The sequence below is a fragment of the Solea senegalensis genome, linkage group LG10, assembly GCF_019176455.1.
Source record: "Solea senegalensis isolate Sse05_10M linkage group LG10, IFAPA_SoseM_1, whole genome shotgun sequence".
NCBI classification, from domain to species: Eukaryota; Metazoa; Chordata; class Actinopteri; order Pleuronectiformes; family Soleidae; genus Solea; species Solea senegalensis.
Genome location: NC_058030.1, coordinates 5,900,940 through 5,924,534, shown reverse-complemented (window position 1 = coordinate 5,924,534; position 23,595 = coordinate 5,900,940). Strand labels below are relative to the sequence as shown.

Here is a 23,595-nt window from a genome sequence, read left to right as displayed (position 1 = left end):
TTAATCCAGATTTTTCCTTTTGTTTGGAAAACAAACTTTAAAAGGTTACATTTAGTGCCACAATTAATCAATAATTAATCAAGAACTTGTTAGGTTCTGTTCTAATTCATCACCAGTAGCAACGGCTTGCACTTTAAAGAAAGCCTAAGGGGGGCAAGCTCACATGCAGCATCTTTTCAAATCCACCAATGCGTTCTTTTTTTGACACACCTGTTTTTCTGGGTGCGTCCGCATCGCATCCAGATCAAATTATTATCTCAGCTCTGTGGAATGCAGTGCAGCGCTTTCAATGAATCTCTTGATTTTTGCCAAAGAAGTAGGTGAAACTTTAACTCTGGACCTCCATCGTCCAGACGAAGCTCGAGGTAGAGGATGCAAAAATCTTTTCTCCACAGACTTGACCTATGTGATGCTGATAATCTGCTGTTTTATTGGGCCGGTAATCTCAGCAGTGCTTGGTTGCCAAGTAAAAACAGGAGTGTGACCCCCAGGTGCCCTTGTGTGCTGTGTACAAACCATAGAACATCTCAACAACCTGCACACGAAACTAAACAATCGACCGTTTCTCTCGTGATCCACATTCCTCTGCAATAGTACATCACGGTGAGGTAAAGTGCACGGTGACAGTTAAAGGGCTCTCTGGTGTGATGAGCAGAGGTTACAGGGTTTTCCTTTGGGAAATCAGGGCAGTCGGGAGCCAAGAGACAGATGGATTTGTGGGGTTTGTCCAGAAAAATGTCAGTTTCAGGGTCAGAGAAGGCAAGAAAACAGACATTTAAAAGCAGATGAGCTTCGCAGAGTGCTGTTAAAGTTTGGAGAGAGCGTGAGCGACGAGGACAGAGCAACGTGTTTGTCTGTGTTGACACTTTTCAAACTCACCACAGAGAGAGAGTGACACGTGCTGGTTTCGAAGGAAGATGTAACAAATCCGGTCCTTACTGGAACTGGAACTGCTCATTACTGGAATTACTCTTGTGTGTCTGTCTTGTTAAACCATCACCTGTGTGTGTGTGCATGTACGTGTGTGTCGTCTCAGCATCAGCAGCTCTGCTCTTATTAACTCCACACGTCCACACGCTCTTATCACGCTTTCCAGTCTTCATTCCAACTACCCTCCTTTCAGGAAGTGGGACAAAGGAAATTTTCTTTTTGTGCTGCACACTGTGATTCATGACTCAGGCACACACACACACACACACACAGAGTTAGTGTCAGCTTAGTCTTTATTACTTAGAGCATTATTTCGGGCTGAGTGAGCCGTTTTAACATGACAACCCCATGTGTCAGTGTGAGTCACTGTGGGGCTGCTACAGAGGAGAGGCAGGTGGAAGCTGCTGCAGAGCAGAGGGAAGAACATTCCTCCACATGCTTATTTGTTTGAGAATCTCTCTCGTGCTGGATTAATCCTCTCAGCCCGAGTTTTGGCTCCTAAGTTCATTACTCTTCTGTGAGCAGCCTACATTTAGAGCAGAAAGAGTTTTTAATCCATCTTTAAAGTTCATAAATAGACACAAGACCCTGTTTCAGTCTCACTTCACGAGTTACCTGGTTCCCTGATATGAAACGCTTCATGCTTCTTTGCTGATTTGCTCATCTATCATGAGAACTCAGTTCAGTTCTGCTGCTGCTTTGGTTCCTGAGTCCTGCATCAACATGAACAATGACTAAGTAAAGATGACTAACATGACTATTGCAAGCTTTGCATAAACTGTATAATACACTGTATTTCATATTATTTCCATGTCAATTGTCTGCACTTTGTAACTTTCTTTTGAAGTGAAGTTCATTATCATTATTGTTCTTTTTTACTACTACATTTAAACTATTGTGCATATAGTTCATTGTTCTGTGTAATGCCATTTGTTATTATTATTATTATTATTATGAGAATAATAATAATAATAATGATAATTTGTTGTTTAGTATCCTCTCTGTTAATTAATCTAATTCAGCAGTAATTGCTGCTTTTGTGCCAGACTCAGTCACTCAGTGGAGCTCACACAGTTTACACTAGTTTGTCGTGTTCTTGTCTCACCTGCGTGGAGGAGCGCCAGCAGGCAGCACCTGGACGCATCACGGAGTTTGGAGAGAAGGAGGAGGAGGAGGAGGTGGAGGAGGAGCTTTACGCGCCACGAGTGGAGAGCAGTGATGTTTGGAGTGAGCGCAGCGCAGCTCAGCGCAGCAGCAGCGTGTTTCTGGTGGATGCAGTCAGTCAGTCACAGTCAGTCAGAGTTGATCCGCAAAGGTTTCAGCTGGAGAACAAAGTTATTAAACAGCAACAACCTGTCGGATTCTTGTTGTTTCTTCTTCTTTTTTTTCCTGGATTTTTCTTTAATTATTATTATTTCTTCATAAATCAGAAGCGAATCTCCAGCGTGTTTTCGGATTTGATGTGAATGTCAAGAAGTCCCGCGCCTGCTGTGCACACCAGTGGAATATGATTTGAACCAACAGGACAAAGAACTGTTGCTCACTAACAGGTGACTTTTTTCTTAAACTTCTTCCCTCTATCTTCTCGTCTCCCTGTGATGATCACAGCACCACAGCCTGTTTTGTCCTGAAATGTTGTTTTTTTTTCTGGCTCCAAAACTCCACGTTCTCAACTTCCCATTTGTGTTTTCTGAGACTTTTCACTATGAGTCATCTTCCAATGAAAAAATTTTCATCTCTGTCTTCCTTCTGCCTTTTGTCCTTGTTTAAAACTGTAATGTTGGTGCAGGTGCGTTCAAATAATGCCCCAACATTACTCATAACTTCTGACCAAAACACGTTCACTCTGCTCACATCCCCTCAATAAAGAAACTAACACTGTAACTTTTTATAAGAACACTCAAAAATCAGCTTCTACCTTTTTAATGAATGCCAATTTTTACATTTATTTTCTGCAGCATCCCCAGAGTCTCCTCCTCTCTCTTACATTATGTCTTTGCCACTTACTTTTGATACTGTCGACACTTAAACTTTATCAGGAGCTCGTCTTCATGCACCTGATAGTCTAACATGTCTTTGAACTCTCACTTTGTCAAACTTCCACAAAGAATTATAATAAGTTTAGACCTGCTGCCAGAAAATAGGAACCCAGAGAATCACTGTGAGCATGAATATTTATGCACGGCATGATTTGATCAGGATTTTTGTCTGGGAATGGTGTTAAGACTGCATCCAAATATGGATCATGCAAATACACATTGTGCAAATGCTTCACTGTTGTCCTCCCTCTTTCCCTCTTTCCCTCTCTCCACTAAAAGCATTTCCCAGTGGATTGCCATTTAGTCGCTTGGGTTATTTATCATTTTGCAGGACGGTCCCTCTTGCCCTCCCGTCTGTTGTCTTTTAATTGAGTTTATGTCTGCTCCCTTGGGCTTTCACTGTCTAAACTTAGGCCCCGGGGTTGCGTTGCCCTGCAGACAGGGCTGGTACAGCAGGCAAGTCTCTGGGTGATTCACTGTTTTTGCCTTGCTGCTGTGGTCACTGGGGAACCGAGCTACGCTCCACCACACAACTGCTCACTGGTATTCTGCAGTCAGTGGATTCACAAGTAGAAGCACGGGTGATTGTGAGGCTGATACAAAAACTGTGTGTCACCACAGAGAGTCGCGTCACTTCACTGCTTGTGGTGAAGTGAGTAAATCCTGGGTTTACTCCCTGACACAGTTCTATTTATGAAGCCAAAAAAGAGATTCTGATGCCCCTCTTTGTTTCTTTTCACTTTCTTTTCCATATTCAGCACCCATTGGCACCTCGTTCCCAACATTCTCCCTCCAGACAATTGAGGCCACCTATTCAGAGAGATCAATGATGAATGTTTTGAGGTCTTTGTGTTTCAGCAGGAATTTTTCTTTTTTTTTTAACCAACTCATTTCTCATGTCTCTTATTTCTGGAACAGGATGAATCGTGGTTTGCTTCATGGCGTCATGCTGCTGTGGGCCCTGTTCCCCTCCACGCTGGGCCAGTGTGATAAATCACCAGAGACCAACAATCTCAACCTCTCGGTCAACTACCAGCTCCCGACGTTCACTGCTGACTTCCCCATTCAGAACCTGGTGACGCTGGATGGGATCATCTACATCGGGGCTGTGAACAGAATCTACGCTTTGGCCCCAAACCTCACCAAGATCTCAGAGTACCACACGGGGCCACTGTTTGCCAACGAGACGTGCGGCCAGACACGGAGCGGAACGGCAAGCGGCGGCAAAGTGGACAACCATAACATTGCCCTGGTGGTGGAGAACATCTACGACAAGGGGTTGTACAGCTGCGGCTCAGCAGACAACGGCGTATGCCGCCGCCACGTCCTCGACGACGACATTAGTCTGAAAACCGTCGACGAAGACGTTTATTGCTTCGCCGACAAGGTGAGACAAGGCAGTGGTCAACCCAGTGACTCAGATGTTGTGGTCAGTCCTTCAGGTTCTCAGGTACTCAATGTGGAGAGCAACGTCATCAAGTTCTTTGTCGGGAACTCTGAGATCCCTGGCTTGGAAAATGCACCAGGCGGTGGACCACCACCCCACACTTTTTCTCTGCGGAAGATGAAGACAAGCCAAAATGGATTCACTTTCTTCTCGAGCGACTCATACATGGACCTGATTCCATCGCTGCGCGGAAACTACTACTTGCGCTACATTTACTCGTTCCACAGTGGACCTTTTACCTATTTCCTCACCGTGCAGAGGGTGAGCAGAGACTCTCAGGCCTACCACACCCGCATTGTTCGCATGTGCTCTTCAGATCTGGTGATCCGCCGCTATGTGGAGATACCCCTCGAGTGCATTAGCACTGATAAGAGGCGCCGGCGTTCCACAGAAGACGTGAAGGTATTCAACATCCTGCAGGCGGCCCACGTCGCCAAGGCGGGCAACGACGTTGAACTGCAGAAGCAGTTGAAGGTGGAGGAGGGAGACGACGTGCTCTTCGCCGCCTTCGCGCAAGGAAAGCCGAATTCTCCAGAGCCGACTCCTAACTCGGCTGTCTGCATCATGTCCCTCAAACACATCAACAACATGTTCAAGATGTACATGCAGAGCTGTAACACAGTGGACCCCTTTCACTTCACTGGATCGGATAAGAAGTCCTGCTACAACATGGTAAGTGCTGGGTGTGGAGGGGGTGGCAGTGACTGTGCAGGGGAGGCCATTGTAGCACGGCCATTTTGCATTTGGTTTTTGGAGGGAAATGCAAAATCACAGTGATTTATTTTAAAACCCAGAAGGAAGATGGAAAAGGCAGTTTTCTTTTTGATGCACTCTTTAAACTACTTTAAGCAAAACTACCCAAAAGGGTAACTGCACAGTTTGTAGCAATTTCTTTTTGATAGCAGCAGCTACAATGGCTTCCACTGTATCTGTATGTAGGCATGTGACATGCCATGTTAACCTGGCCAAATGTAAAAATATGCTTTTAACTATTTTTGGATCTCACATGACGTACACATTTTGAATGAGGAATGATGATACGAGCTCTTCATGTTGCACTTGAAAATAAGTCACTAGGACTGTTTTTTCAGACACAGTAAATCAGCATCTTAGTGTTGAAGGCCTTAGACTCTTAGACTGCCTCAGTAACTGTGTGTTTAAAGACCTTGTCCTTGAGCAAGACAGTGAGGCATGACATGTGATCCTAACTGCTTCCTGTGTATCTAGTTAGTATTATTAATGTATCCAACTCTCACTCTGCAGTGACTGGGTTGTTGAAAGAAACGCATTGACATTGATGTGTCTCATTTATATACCCCTCTATGTACAGTGCTATGTACCCTGCTCCAACATACCTGATTCAAATGAGCGGGCTTTTGCAGAGCTTGATGACGAGCTGAGTATTTGAATCAGGTGTGTCTCAGCAGAGAAACATCCAAAACATTTCAGGATTGGGAAACAGTGAATGATTACTGGCTTCCACACACATGTCAGTCAGTGATGGGGAAGTTATCTTCTGCATTTATACAGCAGGAGTGAATACACAAACTGGGCGTAAGAGCAGTGGGCAGCACACATCTTTGCCCAGGGAGCAAAGGTCATTGGATACCTTGCTCACGGGCACCTCAGCCCTTGACCTGTCTCATGATTCAAACCAGCAACCTTTGTTACATCCACTTGGCCGAGGACTGCCAAAAATCAAATAAACGTACACTTTTGTAATCGCACATAATACAAGACTTTAGTGAATAGTCTACATGGTCCTACAATGACTGGAAAGATGCAGACTCACCCTAGTGGCAAAATAAATCACTTGGACTGTATGTTGGCGAGCCACATGGCATTTCAAGTTACTCATTACAAATGTTATTGACAATTTTTCAAATTTGTGTTTACCCCTATGATGGAAATTAACCACGATCAACCAATTGTGAGTGCTTTTAATCGCAATACGTGTTGTTATTATTATTATTATTATTATTATTATTAGTCATCACATTCATTCCCATCCCAATTTGAGATTTATCCATATACACCTTTGATTAACAGCATAATTTTACGATTTTAGGATTAAATGTTAGGGAACCATCAAAAAGGCCGAAGCTGAATATTCTACATTTGTCATTTCCTCAGTTGGAAACAAAAAGGTGAACAATACAAAGGAAGATATATGTGGATCTTTGTATTGACTGATGATTAGTTAGAATATATACTGTATATAAATGTTGCTGCTCAAGCTACTGCTGAAAATCAACAGTTACTGTTCCGGTAAAGATGTACTGTATAATCCAGTGGTTAAGGTGAGCCACTTAACCACTCACTCACTCACTCTCCAATCCATCAACATTGACCCAATCAATCAATCAACCGAATCCTCTGATCGATAGTGACATGAAGTTAACTGCCACAGGGTCCGTCGATATGTACACTAGTGCTTTCTGTGACTTCATCTTGACTTAACCTCGCCATCAGTCACGCTGTATATCACCAGGCCGTGCATTCAAAAGGGCACGCACATACTGGGAGTAACATTAGAGTCGTGTGCAAATACCCGGCACACGTCTGAGGAAGAAGACCTCTGTCAAAGCAGAGTATGTGCGCACGTTCACGCGTCACAATGCAGAGCACATATTTCTGTATCATGAACGACTTTGAACACGTTTGCATTTGCTGTAGTTAGTGGGAACATCTGTTGCTGATGTTGACATGACAACCATGCACCATAACACCGATGATGAAGATTTGTTCTTAATTAATACGTTCGTTTATATTGTGATTCAGTAATCGCTCCACGTCAAAACAAACACTTTTATTTTTGAAATGATGTGAAATGTCATCATAAATCATTCAAACGTTTGACTTTTTTTCACTTTCATGGTGAATACCTTCACTAAATGAATGCCCACTACAAAATAAACGTGGATCTGCACAGCAGAGCATTTCTTCATTGTGCTGCAAGTCAAACACTAGTCCACTGAGTCCAAAGTCCATAGAGAAAATCAGCATTTTTAGCTCACAAAAGAACACATTTGAACTTACCGACAGAGGCGGCAGTGGATCAACAACTCCTGTGTGCCATAATGAGAAATAGCTGATTGTCTGCATGGGATTTGATGGAGAGAATTTGCTGATTGTCTGAATCTACTCTGTCTCATGTTGACGTAAAGTGGAGAACATAGACTTCACCTGACCTAGATATTTTATTTGAAAAATCCGTTATCCTTGTGAGAGAGCCTGTCTGTGTCATGAAGGGTCAAGGCCACACCTCTTGAAATCACACCCCTAATCTATCACTTTAAAATGACATCACTGTTAGAAGGTAATTCAAGTACTGTTGTGGTACTGCTTCAGTAAAGATATAAATCAAACTGCACTGTTTTAACATGCATTGATAACTGCACCACTAACAACTGTGATGGGATTTCCAAAAGGGAGGTTTAGAGATCCTGGAAAAACTAGCCTGGTCTTTTAAATCCAGCACGTTAGTGATCGTGAGGGCACAGGACATCAAGGGTAACGTGTGGTGAAGCTCATAAAACTCAAGCTTTGCAAATATGCAAACGTGTCGTGGGTGTATGTTTGTGTGCATCGGCGTGGCCCTGACAGCTATCAGCAGTGCAGCGTCCTCCCAGAGAAAGTGAGGAATGTTTGGCATCGCAGAGTCGGAGTGGCAGTGCATTTCTGACTCTCAGCGAGCCGTGATGAATGGCTCGGGGGATAACAGGGCACCAGCAGCTGGGCGGAAGATGATCTGCCCCCCGACCCACTGTGGCAGCTCGCCATGCTGGCGAGGCCTCCTCCCCGCTGCCCACCTGTTAGCGGCACCTGTGAGAACATGGTAGTTGCATCGGTTAACGCCAAAGATTTTTTTTTTTTTTTGCCCGGTGGTTGTTGAGCTATCGACTTTCTGAGGTGTCACATTTGATCACGTCAGAGTTCTGTGGTGTCGACGACTGACGGTTCACACAGCGATGCTTTTCTTAAGAAAACACTTTGGGACCTCCGAGCACTTCAAAGCAGAAACATGACATGTGCTTGTTGTTAAAGCTGCTGTCAGTGATTGTCTTTTGGATAAACTCCTGTCTGCAGCTGAACTGCCTCTTTTTGGAGTTCTGACAGAACAAAGTGTTGTGGGGTAGTGGAAAAGTTAATCCCAGATTTAAATCAGATGGCTTAAACAGTGTTAAGAGTAAAAGCACCGCGCAGCAGCGGTGACTTTTGGTACTTTTCGGTGACACTAAACTACCTCTCCGGTAGAAACCGAGCCAACAGAGCATCACATTGTAGCCCCTTTCTGGGCTTTCAGTTGTTGCCACCGTTCAAATGCAGCACTGATGTTCGCTCTGGTCTTGGCGTTCCCAAAAATCGTCCGACACCTGTTGTTGGCCCCATTTCTGCCGTAATGTTGCTGCAACGGTTTTGTTGGATTTAGCAAATTAATATCACATGATATTCATTTGAGTAAATCCTGAGTAAAGGTTGAAGAAATGAAAAAAAACAAAACACTGAAAACAGTCAAGAAACATGTAAAGCATGTGTTTTGTCTCAATATTATTTTGCAAAAGAAAGAAATCACAGATCGGTGATTTTGAACAATGATTCCATTGATTATGAGTAAGTCTGAGATGGAGGCGGAAAAAGTTGGAGAGTCACAACAACAAAAGAAACACCAACCTTGTGGCTTCTTGGTCTCTTTCATGAAAAGAACTTTCTCAAACTCAGTGAACAAAGTTTTGTTTGAAATGTGCAAAAGGTCAGACGGTCAGAGACGGACTGTCCTCTCACACACTGATCCTGTGTGAAAATAAAATGTCTTCATGCTTTCCTGCTTCCGAACTATGAGAGTTGCATTCTGCCATGTGATCTCACGGTGACGGTATGAACACAAACGTGTACTGTAACAACACATTATTCTCATTATACATCATAGTAGGTATGGTGTTAGTTTAGCAGGACACGCGGGAGCGTCACTCAGCTGTTCACATTTATCATCGGCCTGATTTATACCTCATCACTCCGCGCTTTTAAAGATCGTCCATGACATAAAGTTTTCATTTCATGCATCGCCGAGAGGTGTCAGTCATCTCTAAAATACAAATTACGACAAATCAGAGGAACAGAGGAATCAGGTTTAACTCTTCACCACATTTTGAATTCAAGATGATTCTGACCTCCTTCTCTCACTCCTACGTGACATAAAACAGAAACACGGAGCGGAAAACAGAGCCGTTTAAAAATGTTCCCACCCTTCCATCTTTATTCACACGGAGACACTGGAGGTCAAGCGCTGAGTGGCTGCAGCTGAAAGAGCTTTTAATCTCCATGCAGCTGAAAAGCCGTTTCCCGATTGCTCTTTTATTGCGGACAATCTCACTTGTATCCTCTTCTGCTCAGCTGCCAGGTTAAAAAAGCAAGCAGACTCCTCAACAGTTTAATAGATTTATGACTTGTGTTCAGTGGCATCTGGCAGGTAGATCCTCTGTTATCATGAGGCTTTTTGGAGAGATAAACGCAACCATATATTCATAAAAGTGGTATTTTTCTGTGGAGGGGTTTTTTTTTTCTCTCTTTTTACCTTCATTTAACCTCAGTGTAAGAGGATGTTGAAGTTTTTAAGAGGCGGATGTCAGCTTAGACATGTCTCCTCACTCAGTAAAGGCAGCAAGACTTGATAAATGTTGTGAAGAGTGTCTCTTCTCAGCTGTCAGTGTGATGGTGCAAATCTGTTGCTCTAATCCTCTCGATCGTAACGATTTCCGTCATCGGGCTGCTCTTAGTTACACATAACACGTGAAATAGACTAAAAAATGTACAATGAGTGAGTGAGCGCTTCTGCCCCTTATTTCAAGATAACTCCCACTTTCAATATCTGGTAGTATATTACTGTGTGTTTTTGACTGTGTAAGCACAGTTTAATCTGGGGGATCCATCACCACTAGTGGAAATGTGGCTTCTTAAAAAGGTTGAGAAAAGTTGAAGGTAACACACCATTTTGCGCCATAAATAATCCACTTTTAAACGCTCTAAATGCTCGTCTGTACTCTGCACTGTGTGTGAAGCCGGATAAAGACTTTGAGAGAAATTAAATGATGTGTATTTATTTGAGGAAACTCGCTGAATGATAGATGATAAAAGATTGCATATGACTGACAGGTTTTCCGTAACTCTGCCGCTAATATAGTGTAAACACACAGTTGTCAAAAACACTGACTCCTTATTCCATTGATCCAACCCTCGGGATGTTTTTGTTACTTGACGGCGTCTTTTAGTTTGGCTGTTTTCCTGGGTAATGCAGTGTGTGCAAAGCCATGACAGGGATTTGATCCAGCACCAACAAGCCTGCCGTCTATTCCCATAAGACGAGAGAGAGAGAGGGGGCGGAGACGTCGGAGACTAAAAATAAAGCCACAGCCACATTCGAGGTCAAAATTATCATCGGATTACGATTGATTTGAGAGAAACCACCAAATGCTGATTGCGTTTAAATTGAATCTTCAGCCTGATTGATTACGGCGTGTGTAATATAATTCCAGCCGGGAGATGCATTTGACCGACAGTCATTTTAATTAGCGCGTCAGTTTAAATGAAGCAGCTTTAAATGCTGCTTTGAAAAAAAGAAATGCCTAAGAAGCAGCCACAGTCGTGCATCGATTAAGGAAATGTTAATAATCTATTATGAAAAAGAACAGATTCCGCTTTGTGACTTCCAAGACACTGCAAATGAGCCTCTGTCTGTTATTTATGTGGTAAAAGATAAGGTTAACAAAGACAATTACATACAGTAAAAATGTTCCTCTCAGACCTTCATGCAGCTTTAATGACATAATGTAGCCTGTGGTTGGAATTATGCAATTATTTTGCATTATTGTATTTTATTAAACTTGACAAAAACAGCCAGGTGTTGCATAAATGTCACATTTTTATCACCGTTGTTGTGGCGTCACCTGGATGTTGTTCTCCTCTGTTGTATTAGAGCATTAGATTTGGACTTTGACATGTCAGCGAAAGTGGAATGAAACACCACATCGCCGCTGTGGAAACATTTAGGTTGGAAACCACATGACCACTAACAAGGAGGAGGAGGAGGAGGTGCTTTGTTGAATTTTGCTGCTAAGCACCCAGCACCACACCCAGTTCCCCAGATCCATCCCAGCAAAATAGGTATTGCTTAGGATTGTAGAAAAAGGACAGTGACTTGCTATTGTTTATTTGACTAATAACAGCTGAATTCCATGATTGTGACAGCACAAAGTGAAGTGGAAAAATTGCTGGTGAAGTCAGTGTCAACTTATCAACATGTCATTCTGGAAATCTATCCCTCCTTGCTTTTAGTTTTCTCCCTTTTACCCCCTTCAAAATGTTTTTTTGTTCAAAAACAGAGGGTTTAAGGAGACGTATGATCATGTGAGGTCAGTGTTAAACCACTTACAGAACATGATTCAAGTGTAAAGTTAAAACAAAGTCAAGTTGATTTGTCAAGACTTAATATTCCAAACTTCTCATGAAATAAGGACCCCACTTTTAAATTCTGTGAATACTGACGGTTTAAAAACGTCTCCTATGTTTGAAAGAACAGTATTAACAACACGGGGACAGAAAAGAAGAGCAGAAAGTCACGTGTGTTGTTTCGATAAAGAGCATTCAGCACAGTCGCAAACCCCTTTCTTTAGTTCCAATCCATCTGCTTCTAATCTGTGTTTCACCGTGAGCTTTAACATGAAACCACCATTTGAAATGTATACTGGAGTTTCTCAGCGGTTGAATCGCAGCTACTGTAAAACACTGTAAACTGTGTTTCCGTGCCAGCGCTTTAAAATTCGACATCTCGTATACGCTCTGAAACAACTGCAATTACTGATCCGTCAGTCATATCTGTGATATTCTCTGCACGTTTCAGAGGACTGGACCTGCGGTGGTCCCACTGTGTCACTGTGGGGTCTGCTGTGGGCATGTGTTGAGCGCCACATGCCTCAGCCTGCTTATGGCATCTCTTAGCTGGTATTTGTTGACTCCTCAGCTTTACTGAGGTTGGTGCACAGAAGAGTTACCGTTCTACAGTTAGCTGTATTTTTCTTAAAATAACACATTTGAAATAACTCATGGAGGATCGACAACTCCTGTGTGCCATGATGTAAAGATATTTTTACATAGTGACACCACTGGCTTTTACAGATGTGTAAAGTTGTTTTTTTTGGTTGTTAACAACAGCGATCACAAATTGTGTAACACACACTCATGCGCTCCTTGTCTGTTCATGCCACTGCTAATCTGCTGTACCCAGTGGTGCTCTCAGATAGCGGGGTTAGGTCTTCAGCAATGAGAGGAAAGGAACAAAAGAATGAAAATACTACTGTCTTGTCCTGTCCTGTCCTGTCCTGTCCTGTCCCTTTTCAGTGTTGTCTTTGTAAGCCTCAGTCAAGATAAACAAAACTCTGCATGTGTGTGTGTTGCATTTATCTGTCTGGCACTAACAGTAACATGTGCAGGCACACACACAGGTTCATACATACCCACGTGTTCAATAAAGCTTTATTGTGAAATATTGGCGGGACTGACAAAATGTGTGACTTCCTGCGGACTATACATCTCTCCCTCTACCACCGTACCCCATGGTACGTTGTGTGTGGTTTGCACTGACGTTGTACCTAATCTTATAGTACAGGAAATGTGCGTCATGCTCAGTGTAAAAGCACAGTACTATGTATGCAACTACAGTGTTTTTAGGACGTTAAATTGAAGCCACATCACTGCAAAATGACTCAATTTAAGAACATGCGCCGACTCAGCTCCAAAACAGTGAGTGAAAACACAGAAAGTTCCACGTTTGTCTTATACTCGGGACAAAAAGTCCCCCCATCTCTCACCTGGTCTCAGCTGAGACTGTGGAAGTGAATGGATGAAGTGATGACACTCATGTAAAAGTTAAAAGTTCAGCTTCCCTGTAAACCTATTAAAAGTTCTGCAAAAGCACTTTTCTGCCCGTGATTTGATGGGGGGCGGAGGATGTTACTGTATATTTCCTGTAAATATGAGCGGCCGGTGGAGGCGTAAGAAAAAAACAGAGAGGCTGTGGATATGACAGGTGAAATGGAATGAGTCAAAACACGGTGATTGTGATATGGTATGGACTGTGGTGCTACGTGTTTCTTCCACCGAAGCACTTATTACACAAAATCCATTTCGTTGCGTGGCAACATCACATGTCACTGGGTGCAACAGGCAAATAAGAGTCTGCTGACACGGCGCAGGAAAACAAACACAACAACCTGTTGTGTTTTAAAAAGTAAATAAGGCTTCAGTTTCCCATTTTAACGAGACGCTAGCACGCTAGACAAAGAGACACACAGGGCAGCTCAAAAAAAAAGTATATTTCTGATAAAAAGTGGATGGGTCAGATAATTCTGGATTGATTAATTTGTGGGTTTGTGCCCAGAAACTAAACCTAAAAGTCAGTGACACGAACACAGCATTCACATGACACTAAAACAACTCCAAGAGTGAAAAGAATAAACCCACAAACACCCAGTGTGTCCATCAAAACGATGCCCCTCTTAACAGAAGAGCCACACAGAGTCAACTGAGCCTGACTTTATAACCGCCCAGCCCCGCTGATTGTCTTCAGCTGTGGGGCAACAACACAGGTGCAGCCCATAGCTGCTGATTAGCAAAGACACTTGTGCTCACACATTAATCAACCACTGGACACCAAGTTAAACTAGAGCAGAGTCTATATTTAGACCAGAATCCCAGTTTGAAACATTGCAAATAGCTGCAAGTTAATCATTAGGATAAAAAAATATGATACAATTGCAATACATACAAAGGAAAGAAGTGATTCATATCTTCCTTGCTTATTTTAACCAAAAAAGGGCCAGTAACTGTCGTGTGAGTAAGTGCTTTTGTCCATCTTTGTTTTACTGCATGTTAAAATGGTGTAAGTGGTGTACTAAAAGTCTTATTTAGAAAATGTACATGCAAAGTGTGCTTGCGCATAATTCACTGAGGATTTATAGACAGTGAAATCCCATTGTTTGGTTGTATTTTCATCATATTCACTAACAGATGGCCAGTTTTCCTTGAATTGCAGCTCAAAACAGTGATTTTAAACTCAACCGTAGAAGCATTACATGTGTTAAACGGCTTAATATGTCTGGTTTATTTTGGGGGAAAGTGTGATCTCAGCATCATTAGTTAGTTTTTGCGGGGAGGGGCAGGATTCCCCGAAGAGATTGCCCGTTGAACGAAATGTCAAACGCACTTTGTGCCTGTATACCGAGCACAACCTGACCGCCCACATGATAATGTGTTTTTGTTTAAAAGTGGCAGCTGTGTGTGTTTGTGTGTGTATGTGTGTGTGTGTGCGCGCCCTGCATCTTCAGGTGCCATTGCATCACGCAGCAGCCGTGTCCAGGCAGGTCCCTCTGCGTGACTCGCCGGTTGGTCAGCACCCACACGCAGCTGCAGAGAACATTAGAGGAAGAGAAAAGCACAAAAGCACTGAACTGTATGACCCGCCGTTGTCGTCGTAAAAGCCCCTCCCCTCGAAAGCTACCGTACCCTGAAGCTATGCCAGACACGTAAGCACAGACTGATGTGTGCTACGATGTGTCATTAGGATCGACTTTCCGACGAAACAGATGATTCTTTAGTAGTAAAACACAAAACGCCTCGTCCTTCACAGTTATTATAGTTCGCTTATGTCAGTGTCTGAAATAGCTTCAACGCTGAGCCAGTGTGTGCTAGGTTCTGAATCTGCAGAGTTAATCATTAGTCCTTGTTGTGTAAATCCCTTTGCATGCACGCTTCTGTATGCACATCTTATCTTTGTTCCCGAGATAAAGAAAGGAGCCGTAAACATGCAAAACCGCCAGTGCCTGCAAGCTGTCTTTCAATAAGCAGGCAGGGAAATGACCAAACACCAACATCAGCCAAATACTGTTGCATGTAGGTCATTGCTGATTTTTATTGTTTTCATCATCTCGTCTGCTCCTCTTTTGGACACTAACTGGAATAGTATCCATTGGATACTACTAATGAAATAATAGTAACCATGCTTTTATTTATGGCACATTTCATACCAGTAAGTAAATTAAAGATAATTACGAGTAGAGTGAGGAATGTTTTTAAAAAAACATCATTAAAAGCGAAGGAAAAAGAGAAGATATTGATATCTTTTAGGAAGGAGCCTCATACCAGTGTTTCTCAATCCTATGTTTCTGTTTCACCCGCTCCGACACACCTGATTCAAGTGAATGGGTCGTGATGACGAGCTGACGTTTGACTCAGGTGTGATGGAGCAGGTGAAACGTCTAAGACATGCAGGGCATGAGAAACACTGCCTTATACTGGAAATGAAAAGAGATAAGCAAGTAGCACCGAGTCTCTCTATGAGGTTTGGAACGATGTTGAATAAATATCTCGTTTTCATTTGAAAAAACATATTTATTACACGACACTGTGTGATCATTTGTAGAAACAAAGCTGTTTCTACAGGGTCGGGGTTAAACCGAGCAGTTTTTATACATCTTTTCACTCACAAACGAATGACTAATGCGACAGTTTGAACGCTACAGTCCTGTCTTCACTGCGCTTTGGTGTCCGGTGTGGCCGAGTCATGTCGACGCGCTGTTTTGACGCTGTCTTGCAAATGAGACACTTTCCTTAAATACCCTCCTGACTGCTGACAGACGACATCTATGATTGGATTTTTTGAAACGCTTCCCTCCGCAGCACGGAGGCACGTGCCGGCAGTGCCAGAAGTCATTTGTGATTGACTTGTTTAGTGTCAAATATGAACGAGCTCTGCTCCGTCAAGCTCGTGAGTCAAGGCCCCCTAAGCTATTTCCTAATCAGTGGCATGGCTCCCACTCTTCTGTTTCACCACATGGTGATATCCTGCTTTCTGCTGACGTGTGGATGCTTATCTGTCAGCCCCCATGCTCTAAATGAAAAACCAAAACCAATCTCCGTTTCGCCCGCTGCTGCCGTCGCGAGGTAGCGGCCTCACCTCGACCCCCAGACCACTCTCATTTCCTTGACTCTGAATCCGTCCAGCTTGTGTCCTCGCGTCTGAGTCTGGCCCTTTGAAACGCTCATAATCACAAAGTTCGCCGGAGCAGCAAATGATCCCAGCAGGCCTGTGGTCACAGAAGCCAGACACAAACCAAAGCTTACCTCAGTGTCCTATTTCACAGGCTTTAGTGACTGTGGTGGCGAGTACATAAAAGGGGCGACATGGGGATTGTTTATTTTAAAGTCAGGTTGGTCAATACCATAAAGACACTCCACCACTATACGTGTCCACTCAGGGTTTTAGACGGGGCGAGCAGATCGAACCACAGCTCCTGCTTTTTACACGTAGAAAACGTCAATTAGATCAACAACCACATCCACGCTAAACGAACAGATGCATTCAGAAGCTACGGTACTGTTTTACCAAAGAGTTTACGGCTGTGGTTTTATGCACATTTCATGGCAAAAACGCAACCCCAGGTGCTTCAAAGCAGTCAAATAAAAGAGAAACCTTTAAAAACTAGATGTTACAAATGTAAATCCATATAAATGTTGTCTTCGGTCAAAAGAAACATATGAAATGAAGTACAAAGCTATTTAAGTTCAGCATGTAGAAACAACATATTGAGTCAGACACTGTGACAGATAACCGACTCCATCTCTGAAACTCGTCCCTGCTGATATTGACACATTTTTGTCCAACTTTTTTAAACTTTTCTATGACTGTTTTTGTCATTCTGTGCAAATGGACCCTCTCAGTCTCTCTTGATCCTCACGGTCGACTAAATCATTTCCTGTCGCAGGCCTCGGTCAACAACTTGCTTCCTGATCACGCTGATAACCAGTGAATTGTCTCACGTTCTAACCAAACAGAGGTGGGCACCATGTCATTCCAGTGGATGCCTGATGACTAATCCCCCTGATTCAATTCAACCAGTAATCCCCACACAATACAGGCAAGAGGATTGTGTCTGGATGTGTACTCAAGTAATTGAGGCGAAGAGAAGGAACCCCTCCTCTCCATCGCTCCCTGCGCGCACACTCACTCCGCCGCGGCTTTTGTCACCCCGTCGTGCTTCCAGACAATTCAGCCCAAACAAAGGAGGCATCCAGTCAATCCCTGGGACATCACAATATATATCACAATATGATCTGCAAGCTTTTGATGTTATCGACCTCATCTCGGATCCTTGTGTGAATCATAGAGGAAAGACAAGCTCACACCTGAGAGGGCTGAGTAGCGTTTCTCTGAAATGCGTGCGGTGGTTTTTACCGTTAATGGACTGTTTTTTGTCAGCTGCCAAGATAGTTTTTGCTTCAAGTAATTTTTATGGGAACACTGAGCGTTTATGTTTAGTTTGCAAACGTGACGAATAATGTGCGTGAGGGAAATCTGTTGACCAATCCTTTTTAAGTCATTAAAGTGTTGTTATTGTATCACACGTCTTCCACCTTGCACATAGTCTGAAATGAAACCAGGGCCTGAACGTTGAGTCAGTATAGTGAGTTCCTTTGGTCGGGAGGAAGAACAAAGTCTGGCTCAGTCAGTGAGCACAGGATGAATTATTCAGTACCTCAAATATGTTCTGTTAATGGATTAAAAAGTGTTCTCAGACTCATAGAGGTTTCCTTGTGTTTCTGTCGACTAGACACATATAAACTCAGCTATAAGAGCGTTTGACCAGTGTAAATAAATGGTCAACTCTTTGGGGAGGGACAGAGCCAGCGTTAATTTGACTGTCATTGTGCTTCATCATGCTCCTCTGAGCACATTCTCTCATAAATGCCACGTCTGTTTTCCGATTTATTTAAAAAATTTTTTGATGAGGCTTGGATTTTCTTTGTAGTGATGCCAGTTTCCGCGTAGAGCTGCTGGAACATTACGGTTGCTTTTCTGCGTCACTTAGTAAGAAAGGGACAGATATCAAAAGGACATGCAGCGGAGCAATAAAAAAATACTTTCCTCGCGAAGAACATTTTTCCTCCACTTTCCGCCAAATATCTGACTCCTCTTGCGTTGTCGCCCGCGCCACGACTGCGCATTTCTTTGATTTCTTCCCTCATCACTGTGTGTATTTGAGCTTCATCTCAAGCAGGACGGAGCTGAGACGACGCGGCCCGCGTGCTCAGATGTTGATGCTCATGTTGACCCTCAGTTGATAATCTGCCCTGGCTGCTGAAACCCAGCCCAGTGCTGTTTACAACCTGAGTTTATCTGGCTGCCCCTCAACGGCTGCTGCAACTGGCCAGCTGCTGTTTCCCTGCCGTTCCTCATGTATGTGGCCTACACAGTTCAAACTCTCTTCAAGATAGAAATTTCCCTCTCTGGCTTGGGAAAAAAAGGGGCAGAGTGAAGCAGAGAGTGCCACTTATAGTCATGAATGCTCTCTGCTTTAAATGGTAGCAAGACGGCGGCCTGTAGCTGTTTTTGGCCAAAACCTCTCTGCTTATGACTCACAGTGAAATCTTCAATGTGGAGAGTCTGCCAAGTTTCTGCACCGGTGGATGGATTTGATTATTCCACAGTGCTTGGAAATAGAAATCCTGGGAGAGGGGAAAAGACAGGCCTTGGCCCTTGACGATGTTGAGTGTCAGTTTTTATCTCCATAGAACCTTTGTGCACATCTCTGCTTCAAATCCAATGATCTCCTCGTCATGTAACAGGTCAGTTATCTCTGACATGCTTAGTGAAGCTGTTACGGCTGAGCCGTACGTTTGAATTCCCCTCTGGCTGTGGGGTTATCAGTGGGTGATGTTAAATTATGTGTTTCTGTAATTTATAGTCTAGGTACGAACAGCAGACACAGACAAATATCACTGATTGAAACCTCAAAAAGACATTAATGCTTTAAAACCATGGTTCTCAAACTGTGGTATGTGTAGCACCAGTGGTACGCAGGCTACCTCTGGCGGTACTTGGATCTTATTGGGAATAAATCTGCCCCCTGTGATAAGTCTGTATTTTGACGTTGGTGATAATGGTGTTAGTTCAAGAGCTCATTATTGTCTCAGGTGGTTGACAACCACTGCTCTAAAACACTGTCCTGAGTGACGTTCAAAAGCGTGATGTTTGCAACGCCCCAAAACCACTCAGTGAGTTACAGTGCAGTCAGACAGAATTAGGGCAGGCTGTTTGGGGTTTGTTCCCATGTGTATTCAACCACATTTTTCTATAAGAAGCCTTCAACATTCATCCCATATAAATGTAAAAGGGGTCAGGCAAAATGTTTGGATTGAATCAAATAACCTGAACACAAGAAACTGCACTCTCTGGTCAATGATGTTCCATGTGACTGTCTTACAGACGTTTACAAATATGACATTAATGCGTAGTCGTTTGTGAAAGCTCCGGTGCCTTTCGGGTGACGCTTACTGTGAGTTCTGTTGACCCTTCACAGCAGCACTACCGGAATCTGCTTGTTATAAACAGTGTTTCCTGCTAATGACCTTGACTGTGGCAGCCTCAGACACATAATGATCTCATCATTTTCAAGTCTTAATAATATACTGCTTAACTGTCAGGCTTATTGCAGCAGTGTTGACATGCTGCTCCTCTCTTTCCTGCTTGAAAGAGGTTTTCTTTGAGTGACTATTTACTAGTAGATTGAAAGGAGATGAAACCAGTGAAGGATGTAGAATAAGGACGCATTTCTGGTGACAGAAGCTGCACTAGGGTGGAGGCAGACGTCTCTAAATTGGTACGGATGACTCATGTTTCAGTAATGATACCCCACACCTCTCGAGAGCGCTCCAAAGAAAAAGAAACCCCAACAACAAAAGATACAACCTCTGTTACTCGCGCCACAGCATCCTCGTCGCGCATGACCTCAGTGTTTAAACAAATAAAAGTCAGAGAGAGAAAAGTACGAGTCCGACAGGAGTCGTTTTTACGGCGTGTTTCATACCGAACGTGCACGACAGCTTGACAAGTCTGAATTTACAAGGTGTAACGTGTCTCACGTGTCAGGAGCTTTTTATGGAACACTCAGGGTAAGACGTGCATGGATGTTTTTTGTTTTTTTTTTAGGAAAATGTCCACATAAATCGGTCTCTCATCCTTTCTCATCTCCATCTGCAAATGTAGGAATGTATTAAGGAGTTGAGCTAACTAATTCCCTTTGATCTACAGACCGCAAACTTTTAGCTACTGTGTCAGTCTGACCGAAATATGGATTGGCAGGGCAAACACTGCAAAGCTCATGTGAAGAATGTGCTGCTGCTGCTGCTGCTGCTGCTTTTTTCAAAGTGGTTCTCAGACAGCAAGAAATAAAGTATATCGTATTTTTTTGGCCCTTGAGCATCAAACTCAGCAGTCCGTCATTCCTCCCCTTGTTTTGAATCACATAAATTCCCTCAAAAGTACAGAGAGAAATAATAATGTTCATGCATGTTTGAAAAAAAAAAAGCAGTTACTGTGTCAAGCAGCGACGAGAAATATGTTCTCGGAGATAATATTTTAGCCGCAGTCGCACGAATTGATGATCGTCATTCACACGGCTCGGTTTTTATACACTTGAAGTGATTTAGTGTTGCTGAGAGCCTGGAAGCTGCATGGTTCCTGTTGTTCCATTGTGGTCGAAGTTTGGGGAACACAAACACACACATTGTACACTAAATGATCACTTAGCTCTTACAATTGCCTGCGTGTGTGTGTGTGTGTGTGTGCGTGTGACGTCTGTCTGTAAGGAAATAGAAAAAAAAAAGAGAGGAAGGTGGTTAGCCAGGAGAAGAATTGAAGGGGATCATGTGAATAGTTGAGTAAAAGGTCAAAAAGAGAACTGAGCTGAAGTTGCAGGAAAGGGGGAGAGACGGAGACGCTTGAAGATACTTTATTTAACGTTTCATGAAACAATAAGGTGTTATTTTCAGTATCTGTGCTGAACAGGAGAACATCCTCCTCCTGGTTTGGTTATAAAAGGATTTGGCAAAATGTGCGATCATGTTAAACTGTGCGACAATCTGAGAGCTATTTTGGATGGTTGGGGGATTGAGGGCAGTGCATCATTGTGGGTGACAAATAAAACTGAACAAAGCCGCTGAATAATGTTCTTTTTCCTCGTTTTCCCAACACAGGGCACAGGAAAAATGTTCATAAAATAAGAATGAAATGCTAATTGCATGTTGTGGGCATGACTAATGTAAAGCGCACATTCCTTTGCAGGAAAATCCCTTTTTTCCCCTGTGAAAAGGTCAACTGATGGTTATGCTAGAGCAACTTGAATATCTTTGGTTAAGAGAGCAATTTGGTTTTGCACTTTAATGTCGACAAAGAAACAGAACAAAGTCAAAAAGTGTTTAGCAGAGGAGAAGATTATCCTTCATTTTTCCTTCAAGTGTTGGATCCACAAAGGTGCTGCACAAAAAAACACATTTGGATCAATTTTGCCTGACAATTAGCTCGTTACGTGAAGGTGTTTGGAGATGACTTTGAGCTTATTTAGATAGAGCCTGAGGCTAATGCTTGAGCTAAGCTAACAACCAACCAAAAGTTCAATACAATACGAGCAACAGCTTGAATCAATGCCCGGTAGCTCACTTTCCTCACTCACTCACTCTCTGTTCCACTCTGTCCTTCTGTCCCTGGTGTCGTTCTCTCGAGCACCAGTCAACATCAGCACTAATTGGCTGATGACAATGTAAATGTTGTGTGCTTACCAAATTTAATTTGCATCGTGTGATTGATGTGGGATCTGCGTTATTTGTGTCACCTGGTGTGTGAGCACTTAGTTGAGTTACTAACTGACTTACGGCATTGTAACTCCCCCCCCCCATGAAACTTTAAATTCATCTGTATATTCAATTATTTATATAAAACTGATTATTAAATGTGTTTAATGAATGAAATGGACACTTATTAGAATAAATAATTAAAAGTGTACACTGTTTTAATGTTGCTGTGGGACAATGTGAGACAGCACACCTGTCAAATTGAATAGACTATGTTTATAATAGTAGAACAATGAATGCATGTACAATTCTTGCCTTTTATCTCAATGAGGGAAAAGCAATGTTTGAAAACGCTACCTTAGAATTCGCTGGGCTCACGATCGCTGCATGTGTGAGTCTCTTGGGTGTTTGTGTGTGAACGCCTGCACCAACCCTGCCTCTGGGAATTTTTAAGCGGTCGTGAGAGAGCAGTCGTGAAAACTGCCCCAGTGAGCTTCATTATAGAACATGTTTTAACATTACCGGTATGAAAAATACAGCAACATTTGACAAATACCCGCAGATTCTTTAGCTGGACCTGTTTATGTGTGAGGCCATTCTCTGCCTGGCGTCCGATGGGCTACTTGAAGGCGAGGCCAGCTGCACGGTTGTGTCTTTGTCTTATTGTCGACTTGTCCCACACCCATTACTCTCCCAAACACCTCACCAGTCACACACAAACTTTTCAAAACACACAGGCAAACGCACATTAACACATGACCGCATGTGCGTGGGGCGACCGGCCACCTGTGTACTTAGACACACATGCACACATCCCGGCTATTAGCTGCTCAGAGTCGGGTTGCAGGGTGACGTGCACCCTGAACCCAGGTGGTGCACCGTGATGTGCGACACTGCTGCAACAATACGTGCCTGCCCCTCCAGCACGTCCACACACACAAGCATACAGTGTGTGCACATTCCTCCGCATTTCACTTTCGCCCCGTAAAGTTTTATTTCCACACACTCCAGTGACAAGTGAGCCCTCTGCACTGTCCTGGAGCTCACGATTGCTCAGTCGATGCGGAGGTCAAAGGTCAGTTATTCCAGCGAGAGAGCCAGCTGAGTGGCTGGCAACACGACAGACTGATGGCTTTGTGTATGTGTGAAAGTGTGTTAAGCCTTTGCAACACGGTGTGTATTTTTATACATAAGCGAAAGCGCCCTTACTCTATTTTTGCACTGCACTGACAGTGTTTACTCTCAAATCCTCTTCTCCCAGTAACCCAGTCCATGGTTTATAATTCGGGCATTAGTGTGTCTATTCACACACGTCCCAGGGGCCACAGTGAGAGTATGAAAACGACATTAAGCCACGCGGATCACCTTTCACCTCCCCTCTTGAGTCCCATGAACAGTGCTGCAGGGATGGGGAGCTCCACAACACAGAAACCCTATCGCCACGCCGTTGTTTTGGGGACAATGGCTGCTGGTTAAGTATGTGGCAAAAGGTGTACGATA

General features: G+C 43.3%; 1 protein-coding gene across 1 annotated transcript in view; it reads left to right on the top strand.

Moving 5' to 3' along the window:
- Positions 1–3,574: 3,574 nt before the first annotated feature.
- The window catches only part of met (MET proto-oncogene, receptor tyrosine kinase), a 64,019-nt gene continuing 43,998 nt past the window's right edge, over positions 3,575–23,595 (top strand). Inside the window, exons 1-2 of the mRNA XM_044037122.1 lie at positions 3,575–3,621; positions 3,888–5,088. Coding sequence (XP_043893057.1) covers positions 3,889–5,088 — 1,200 coding nt within the window. The 5' untranslated portion in view covers positions 3,575–3,621; position 3,888. The remainder of the gene's footprint in view (positions 3,622–3,887; positions 5,089–23,595) is intronic.